The sequence below is a fragment of the Stegodyphus dumicola genome, chromosome 1 (genome assembly GCF_044657685.1).
Source record: "Stegodyphus dumicola isolate Sdum_Otavi_A_Nest chromosome 1, ASM4465768v1".
Classification (NCBI taxonomy): Eukaryota; Metazoa; Arthropoda; class Arachnida; order Araneae; family Eresidae; genus Stegodyphus; species Stegodyphus dumicola.
Genome location: NC_140768.1, coordinates 72,483,045 through 72,493,780, shown reverse-complemented (window position 1 = coordinate 72,493,780; position 10,736 = coordinate 72,483,045). Strand labels below are relative to the sequence as shown.

Below are 10,736 nucleotides of genomic sequence, written 5' to 3'. Positions count from 1 at the left end.
ACATAACATGAAATAGCAATACAAAATATGTTTTCTCCTCAATGCGCTGTCTAAGTCCTGACTTAGACAGTGCACTGACTGTCAGCATCCCATATGTGTATTTGTATTCATAATCAAGATTGTTGTAGCTTAGAGATTTGAGGGTCCATTTTATTTTAAAGGCTGTTTATTCTCTTGTGTTTCATCTCGTTTATCATCAGCGTGGGATTTGTAAATCGTAAACTACTGATTTATTTAGTTAAAAAAAATATTTTTAATTACAGGTGATTGCGAAGAACTGAAACCGCTGCACCTGCTTGATTCCCCTTTACTTGACTACCTGCTTGACTGTTCTGCATTAACTCATAGACGAATTTATATTTAAATTGAAATAGAACAAAATAAAAAATATTCAAAACAGTTTATTTACAGCATATTTTACATCAATCTTTACATTTTATATGTTACATAACATGTATTATTACAACATTTTACATCTCTGAGAAAGAATACTGGCGTAAAGAACATGCATTTTCAAATTCATGATGTGGACATTCCATCAATTTAAATATCAGTCAATGAAAAAGCATTACTTGTAGAGACGGCTTATGACATTTATTAATTGAAAGCCATAAAGAACTGAAATGAATGAAAAATAAAGTATGACTGAAAAGGAAACGTATTATAAAAATTTTATTTAACTCTATAATAAGTATTCAAGCAGGACCAAAAAAAAGACATAAAAATTAAACCAGAGTAATAGTTAGAAAATTATCACTGCTGTTACCTATTGAAATGAAAGAAAAAAAATCTTATGTATTGAAAGTTAAAAAAATAAATATATACGGAAGGTTTATACAATACTTAAAATTATCAAGGGAAAAGTGTTGCATTAAGTTAGAAAGTATAAAACATTAAAAATTTTAATGCTTTAAATTGCATCACTGGATACGAAATATCGAATGAATCTACAAAGATGAATATTTTATTTATAATAACAGTAAAATAAATTTACATGTCGCCAGGGGATTTAGTTAGAGTAGTTATATCAACATTAAGTAACGCTTCACAATATGTTCATTTGGTTTGTCTTCCGAAGCATTTTATAATTGATTATACGAGAATCGTAAATTAATTACCTTATGTGTACATATTTAACATTTAGTTCCAGTGTATATAATTGTAAAGGATGAAGGAAATTAAGAAATCTTTTTTTCTCGTCCTCATCGAATCAACGACCGTATGATAACTATTGAATTTTGTAATGATGATTTATTTTATGATATTTGTCTTTATTCTCATTTTTAACTTAAAAATACTCCGTAAAAAGAATTTTTATTTGCTACTCAAATTTTAAAATTAAGATGATATTATAACTTAAAGTTTTCGTGTTTTAATTTACAGTTAATGAGATTTCGCTGCTAAAGATTTTATAGCTACAGCACATTGTTTGCCAAATGTGCTGCGCTGAATGTATACCCCCGGATTTGCTAAAAATCAACAAAGAAATTAATATTAATACTTTCCGAAACGGGAGGACCTTATTATGAAAGAGAGGTATACAGGAGGACAACTGTCCGATACATGCTGATGTTAAGGGGACTTGTACACCTTAAAACCCATAAGATCTTCGAATATGTAACTGTTGCAAGAATTGGGATAACTTACTTATTTTTAAAGGAATGAATTTGTTACGAAATATAAAAACCAATTATCCAGTCTAAGCGGGACGGATGCATTTCGGATTGCACGTTTCAGGATAAACTGTGGTCAGGAGTTTTTTCATAAATGAAAAATACTATTTTAGTACACCTTAGTTTTGGAAAAAAATTTACTTTATGTAGATTTAACAAAAAAAATTTAATTTTTAATTTTCCTCTTAGATATTCATTTTTAATCAAATTGTATATTACAAATAATACACATTTTATTGTTTAAATTGCTTAATGTTTAAGATTAGTGCTAATTTGTTAAACTGTTGAATCATTTCCGCATAACAAATAGTGGATACTATACAGTAAAAAATTGTACAAAGTTGTTTAATTTATCAGAATATTTACAAAAATATGTTATTTACAAAAAACATGGAGGTAAGAAAGGAAGGAGAGGCCAGCTCAGCACTAAGAGTGAAGACTGGTCCGAAGATTCGGTCTCCAGATGGGGTGTTTTTTGTTTACATTCAGAAGCTCCCTTGACAGCGCTTCGATATTATTTCGACACACGACAGTTTCATACAAATCAAAAAATGGGACATATCCGCATAAAAGAAACATTCACTGTGTGATGAGTAATAGCAATTTACATAGTTTAGTAACATTTACGCAAAAACCACATCTTGGTTATTTTTCAATAGCTAACAACAGCGAGTTTATTTATGAATTTGTTTTATAAAATTCCAAGCTGTTGAACTAAAAAATATAGATTTGAGCAAAACATGTTACGCTTAAACAATGAAAAATACCTTACTGTACCTTTAAAATTGTATACGTCTTTTGATACCCTTGATAGAGTATTCGCTACTCTCATTTTATATTTTAACGCCAAAATCTTTTAAATAAAATAATATTTTTTTATCATTCACATATTATTGTAACATGTACTTTTTTAAAAAAAAAATTAGAGGAGAGGCTTTGTAGTTGCTCGTTTTATTTGTATGTAACTGAAAAACAATCACTTTGGGTTTACACGTTTTACTTATTTCGGTTAATTAAAAAATAAAATTTTCACCAAATGCTGCAATCCTCTTCAAAATTAAAAAATATACACACAGATATGCCAGTATGTTAACTTTTCCTTGATTTGTAACCACATGTTTGTGTAAAATTATGTATAGTTTTACATAAATGTATTGAACAGAAGACGAATATATTTGCGAATTCGGCGGAAGTACCATGTGAACGCGTCACATCATCAAGACAACTTATTAAGAATTTAAAAATAGAGTAATCGACGGAGGAGAAAACATTTGTGCATCCTGCCAAAGGAAGTCCGATCTTGAATGGTCCTCTTTTTGATTCGGGATTGTTATTGAATTGCAAACATAAATTGAAATCCTATTGACAAATACCTTATAAAACTATTACGCAGGAATTGCTCGTACTGGAAAGCAGCCTGTTAAAAGCTACTGTAAAGCAAATTCTATGAAATGTGTACTTAAAAAAGTAATAAAGAAGAGTTTTAGAATATGTATTGTTGAAATTAAGGGTTAAAAAATCTTATAAGTATAATTAAAAGAATTATTCCCCTTACATTTTGTAATAACTCAAGTTTTAAATAATATTTAAAAACAATCCTTTTTTTATCCCCTTTCAGAAATATTCAGAGAAAGTTAAGTACTAGTTAACGTTTTTCGTTGTTAAAATAAAAGGTTCTCTAATTTGAAATGGACCAAATAGAGCATTAATTCTAAACTGACTTAAATTTTCGATTTAAAAGATGCCTCAGAAGTTGAAAAATCATGTCATATTTGAGGAAGTATTTTAGGAAGAAGCTCTATAAATAAGAAAGAAATAATGCATAACTTTAATATTAATAATACAATAAACTTTGATCTTAATTTTCGTAATCCTAAACGGATACCTTAATTTTTTCCTAATGTAATTAAAGAAAACTTGTGAAAATATTTCATTAAAATTAAACCGTTCTGAGCAAACTGTTCTGTGAAAAGTACAGCATTTAATTCCGTTCAGAATGTAATGTTGTTTAAAAATGTATTCTTTTCATATACCTAGGACTCTGAAATATTGAAGAAAAAGAAAATGTATGAATGTATATGTATATTTAAGACGTAATTACAAAATATTTACATCCGATCGTGTCAAAACCCATTCAACTTAATGTTAAATGACCCAATGTGTTGGTCCCCACGAAGGGATTGCCAGTGCTTCAAAGCAGGTATGGGGGGAACCGGTTAAGGCCACTCCATCTTGCTTACTACCTCCATGAGAAAAAACAAAATAATGGCGAAATATGTTTATAATATTTAATGAACATGAGTTTTCAGAGACATGAACTTTCAGATTTCTATAAGTTCCTGTATAATTTCAGTTTTCTGTTCAACATCAATGATTAATCATTTTCAAATTTCTTGACAAAAGGACAAAACTGTCTCCTGGCCATACTGATTTTTATAAAGTACACTGAAATTATTGATGCAATCTTTCTTTTTCAATTTACCCTTTATCAAGCAACACATTCACTACAAAACAAATTTTAATTCTTTTAATCTAGAAATAAAACCCATCAGTGAATGTGAATAGTAGTTAAAATTCTCGTTTGAAAAGGGACTATTTTGTATAATGTTCACATTATAAAATATGTATTAGTGTGTAAACAGTAGGACATTAAAAATGTTGACTAAAAACAAAATTAATCATGACTGTTAATCAAACTGTCTGATCCAATGCTGTTTTGATTACCATTTTGTTTACGAAGGAATTCGGTTAAGAAGATATTAACTGTCACTGCACACATAAAATCTGTTTTAATCCCTTTGATGACAAGGATTGCAAATATTAACTGACTGGTTTCAAGTTATTCCGAAATTTAATTGAATTTTTACACTTAAATTAGACTGCAAGAAAACTTTCGAATTCAACGTTTTCAATGAAATAAAGTTTTTGATATTTTTAATGCATTGGGAATACTTTTATAATTATAAGCTGTGTATACATATGTCAGAATTGTCAAGGATTTCGTTACCAAGGAAAGTTTATAGGACAAGAGATTTTAGAAAAATTTTGAGACAAGAGTTCATGAGGTCTGGAAGAAGACATTTCTTAAACGCAGCTGGTGCTTATCGCATAGTTTTGAAATTAGGAAATTTAGTAAAACCAAGCACGTTGTTTTCTGTAATCATACAAGACTAGGCGGTCATGTGAGACACACAGAACAACATAAATATGTGACAATTACACAAATTATGTTTCTCATATTTTGTACTCACAATTCAAATCTTTCCAGGTATACTATATTCTCCTTATTTCACACTCATTGGAACACTCAAAGCCCACTCAGAATATACATTTTGCACTAATCTGGCTCTAAGTACATTACTTTAATTTTACAGGTGCGGGAGATTAACCCGACATCCGCAAAAGAAATTTCACCAGTTAGGTTTCTAGTTTTCTCTTGCTGACCAAAATCTTTCAATAGCTTCTTAAAAATGTGTATGGGTTGTGTTGTTTTATACATCATGTTCTTCACAAAACTTAAAGCTATGTGAAGTAATAGCTTTAAAGTCTTAAAAAATAATCGCACAAATTGAGATAAATGGACACGCAATATTTCGGTCTTCAGGTGTTAAATATATAAGACAGTTTCAAATGAAACATATCTGTACTTACGACTTCAACAACATTTATAGCAATCAAAATATGAGAAGAAACGAAGGTTAGAAGATCTGACGCTAGTGCTTTAAAATACTATTTTAAAAATGCAAAATTTACGCACTTTTATACCATTAGGTTGTTTGTCACACTATTCCTGATAATTTTACGCTGTTCTCCACACTTTCACATTCTTCAATGAAAATATGTTTAGAAAGATACACTAATATGACAAATCTGGAGGAATGTATCTTAATAAGGAAACACATCAATCTTGTTTCCAGTGTCTTTTCAGAGGACTATTTATGCAACAGCTAATTCTCTCTTGGTTTTACTGAAAGAGATTACTTGTTTAAGAAACGGTATGTTTTAGAAAATGATTTTGAAAATTTAGATATTTACATAAAACCTCTGCTTCTAGAACCATAAGAATTAGAATAAACACCGACTAATGTAATTGTGTTTTACTGATGCCTGCACAAGTATGGTAATATGGAGTGCGTTTAAGTCCAACTTGCAGCAAATTTCAGAACTGTTTGGTTTCATTCCATTAAATCTGCTTGCTCACTGATAAAAACTGAAAGAAAAATACTAATAAAATCTGAAACAATATGTCATATTCATAACAATTGAGATCATTTTAGAGGTTTGCTCTTCAAAAGCTACATTCGGCCAAAAATCACAATATTCTATTATATTGTGATTTAACAATATATAGTTGTTATATAACTACCATTAGGTTGGAATTTCTTCTTAAGCTCTTTTCTTTAGTTTAGTGTTCTTTAAGAAGTCACGTTTTGTACATAAGTGTCTTCTGAACGATAAACGATTAAGTTTTGAATTTAATAACAAGAAATTGTATACAAATCTGATATGATTTTGCGAAGAAGTTGGCACTGAAGATAAATGCAGTCATGGAATCCCTTAGCAAATTTTTTATATATATAAATGCAGTTCTGTGGTAATAGTATATCTTAGTAGTTAGAACCAATAAAATATTCAATAATATTTCCCCTAACTATGTACATACTTTGGTAGTTCCTTACAACTTTACTTTAACTCCTCGAAAGCTCCGAGCTTTGATAATCATATTCAACAGTATTCCAGGCAACAGAACTTCTAGTTCGTGAAAGATTTTAAAAGTTAACTTAAAGCTGTCACATACGAAATAAAGAAGATGTAGAATTATCTTTCACATCACGTCTTTACGAACACTGAAACAAATTTTTATAAGGATCATATTTTCACGAAATTAGATAATAAAGGCCATAAAAGCAAAAAGAGATCAGCATATATCTTTGCATTTTTATTTCCTATCCAGGTTATTCTGCTTTTGTTTCTTAATATTCCCTTCGATCTGAATCAGATCAGATCCACGAGTTCATTTCCATTCTTCTTATGTTTACTTTTAGGTACCTGTTTTTTTAATTATTTGATTACATCTATTTCGTATTTACATGGGGCTTTTATTTAATAAATGAATTTGTTTTCTTGGAGTCTTTGCTTTTTGGAGTTCAGCGCATTGTTTCAGTTTCAATAATTTCTAAATAGTGCTAAGCATTTTATTCCATTTTCTCCTCATCATTTATGCCTTTCGGCTTATTTATTCTTCTGTTTTATTTGAACTATTATTAAATTGATTTTTATTAGACTTCTTTCATACTACTGACATGCATATTGCCTTAAATGACTATCATTTAACACGGTAACTATATGTTTGTTATAAAATCTATATCATCTTTACAGCTTAATATATTTCACGTGTTTCTGACTTAAATGATAAAATCCATTCCGCCAATTTTATATCTTATAATTTCCTCACATGGGGCTGTTTTAGGAAAAGCCTTTCTAAGTATTTTGACTTATATGTTTTACTTTGATTTTGTTTCTATTTGGATGTATATTGCAATTTTTGTTATGGTTATTCGCTGTAATTTTCTTTATTTTTTGTGGAATTGAAAAAGAAATCTTTTAGCGCGGATATTTAAAACAAGTTCCTTATTTACCTTTCTTTCATCATTAATTTATTAGTGTTCTCAGCCTTGCTAGAATAAAGCTTACAAGGTCATTTCGCGGTATTTTGAGAATCTATGTGGTTTTTAGGAATTGCATATATACAACTGAAATGGAAATGGATATTCCTTTTTCAGACCGAAAGTTTATGTAGGTAATACATGTATTCATTTTATTTATATGAATTCTCGATTTGGAATCATCTCGTCCACGACGGTCTAGTTTCTGAGGTCGTATTTGGCAACAATGCGTTTTGTTTTTTTCTACAGTCTCGTATGGAAGCCTTAAATTTGAAAATAAGTATATTTGTGAATATTAATTAAGTATATTATTATATATTTGAAATAATTGTGATATCTGCATGCTTAAGTTAAAATATTCTGAACAGCATATAGTGAAAGGATACATATTCTTATGTCTTGCCCACCAATTATTTAAAATTAAGATCTTTATTTTACCTAAGTCTTTCGAAGGTATTCGAAAGTTTCCATGCTCAAAATACAGTTAATTGAATTTTTTGTACTCTAAGAACTCTCATGTCACTGCTAATAAGACCATTTTTCAAGTAATATTTAAAATTAACAATTTATTATAACATTTTAAACATTTATTTAAAACAAATTTATTCATGATTACATGATTTAGATACTTTTAAGTCTAGCATGGTCCAGGGCTTTCTATTACAGATTCGTTTATTTTATTTTTTACACGTTTTGTGATATTGATACACATATTTTATTAGAACATATATTATTACATTTTTTACACAATGCATATTTAAAAATATTTTGTTGTATTTTTTTGCCAAGCTAGTTTTATCTATCTCTTTTAGTCATAATTATTACAGTTGAATATTTTTTGTGTATTACTGCTGAAAATTTTTCGTGTAGTTTGAAATATTATTAAATTAAAAATCCTTTAATTAGGTAATTATTTACTTTAATTTGGTTAAGCATGGGAATCAGAATAATTTCTGTGGAATTTTCTTTAAACGTTTAATTTCTTCTTTTCTTTCGCATCGCAATATGCTTTTAGAATTTAAAAAATGTGATAGGTTTTAAAGTTATAACAATGCAAAATGCAGTAAAACGTCATATTTGATGGTCCTACATTATTATCAAAAATAAGTGCTTCATCTAATGAAATTTTGGAAAATGATGTCGAATAAACATAAGAAAAAGTTAACTTCAATAGAACACGAATATGCTTCTTATCCAACCCATGATTTATAATTGGTTGCTTTTAGCACTCTTTTATTCTGATTGTGATTTTATAAATAAAATTGATTTTTCTTTCAGGTTTCATAGGGTAAATAGTTGTCTTCCCTTTAAAAATCTTTAAAATTTTACCTTTTAGAAGATAATGAAATGAAATTTATACAAGAGTAATAAATTACCTTTTCGTGTCACTTCCAAAATCTAAAATTAGTTAATGGCATTTTTACGCAGTTTTGTACGTAATTATATTAAAACCATAACGTAGCATTAAAACAAAAACTGCATTCAGCACAGACATAGACAGATTATTAGCTGAAAACAGATTGAATACTTTGAATACAATCTTCTAAATTTTATTAACTTTTAAATTTTACTAATCTTTGAATTTACTAACATTTTAATTTAGCAAATTTCAGTTTCAGATTGTCTTCGCTTTTAACGAGGAAAGCCTATGAATTTCTAAGACAATGGATAGAATTACACTTCTTCAGCAAAGATACTTCGTGCAATTTAGATAGAAATACAATGACTAAATCAGTGAAATAAAATTAAACACGAAAGAAAAAGCAGTATCTGCAGCAACATTTTTGGAGGAAACTGAGCACAAAATATTAAAATTTTTAAGGTAAGTGTTCAAAATTTTAAACAAACTGAAAATTAAAATTATTAAGATAAATTTTGAAAATTATTGGATGCATTAAAGAAATCTATCACATCAAAGGGAGACACTTTTGAGCACATTTTAGGCTATCTAAAGTTGGTCGACATTCTATCAAGATAAGCGATAAAAGATGTATAACTTCTGCTTTGATGATCATGGTTTTTATCGCATGTCGTAAAAATCTTTAAACTTTAGTACTACAAAACTGTATAAATGTTTAGATCCGACAATTTTAACTGCTTTTGTTTAATTACTTATTGTTATTAAGCGATGTATTCCTGGTAAAAGAAAAAATCCAAACTCCTTAGCGAAACGGCAAGTGTATCGGTCATTTTCGAAATACTTAGATTTCTGAAAATTGTTTTTGCCTAAAATTTAATTTCACATTGGTAATTTTCTTCTACGCACAATATTACTAACGTTTATAATGATGTGGTTTAAGTATTAATTAAAAGAGAAAGTTAAGCGATCAGGAATTATAATTATGCTACTTTTTTAATTTCTAATTCTTTTCATTTCAGCCAGCTTCATACCGCATTGGGACTACCGATATTTATGTAGCATCCTATTTCACCTGCGTTCAATCTCCTCAGATTTCGAATAGGGAAAATAATTTTTTTTTTTTTTTTTTTTTTTTTTGTGTGTGTGTGTGTGTGTGTGTGTGTGTGTGTGTATAAATTATATTTATCTTTTACTCTTCTGTTATTCTAATGACTCTTCCAAAAGCAAATGTTTTTAACTTCATAAGGAAGCAAAAAATAAAAAAAGTTCCCTCAAATGATATTTGAAACGTCACATGTAACGAGATTTTATACTGAGTTCCATTAATAAAGTGTATAAAATTTCTATAATTGTTTACTTTTGGTGCAGGTTTTTTTAGGCACGATCATCTTTCACATTTTTAAGACGAGTTCGTAAATTACGCAACAGCTTGTAAAAATAATAAAACAATCCATAAAGAATATCTTGGTTACTGTAGTCGTCATCCAAAAGGATCTACGAGGCTTCTTTGGATTCCATTCACAATATTGTCATATGCAAAGAAGAAACATAGGATCAGATAAATTGTCCATCTTGTTGTTACTTCTGCTCTTGTTGCAAAATTCTGTACTGTAGGAAGAAGAAAGAAAATTATATAAAAGCTGACTGGATAATTATAAGTCTGACAAAATAGAAATATATGGAAAATCAAAAATATTTCTACGCTTAAAAGAAAATATATCTTTAATTTCAGTCCTTAAAGGTAATGTGTATAATTTAATTTAAATAAAGAAAGAGAGAAAAATAGATGCTTCTGGAATTTGAATCTTCCACGGAAAGTGGTATTTTATAAACAGTTACCTATTATGATTTCTTTATATAATAACTCCTTCTAGAAAAGTATTAATGCATTCTGTGCGATATTAATATTAATTTTATATAATTATTTATACGGAGTTTTACTCCATGTTACCACCACATCAATGATATCATCGTCCATATTGAACTGACGCTCTTCAAATCGTATCGTCATATGACGATATTGTCATATATGTCAGA

At 28.7% G+C, this 10,736-nt stretch overlaps 1 protein-coding gene across 1 annotated transcript in view; it reads right to left on the bottom strand.

Moving 5' to 3' along the window:
* Positions 1-391: 391 nt before the first annotated feature.
* Positions 392-10,736, bottom strand: part of LOC118186918 (uncharacterized) — a 329,689-nt gene continuing 319,344 nt past the window's right edge. The window contains exon 6 of the mRNA XM_085816245.1: positions 392-10,307. Coding sequence (XP_085672371.1) covers positions 10,180-10,307 — 128 coding nt within the window. The 3' untranslated portion in view covers positions 392-10,179. The remainder of the gene's footprint in view (positions 10,308-10,736) is intronic.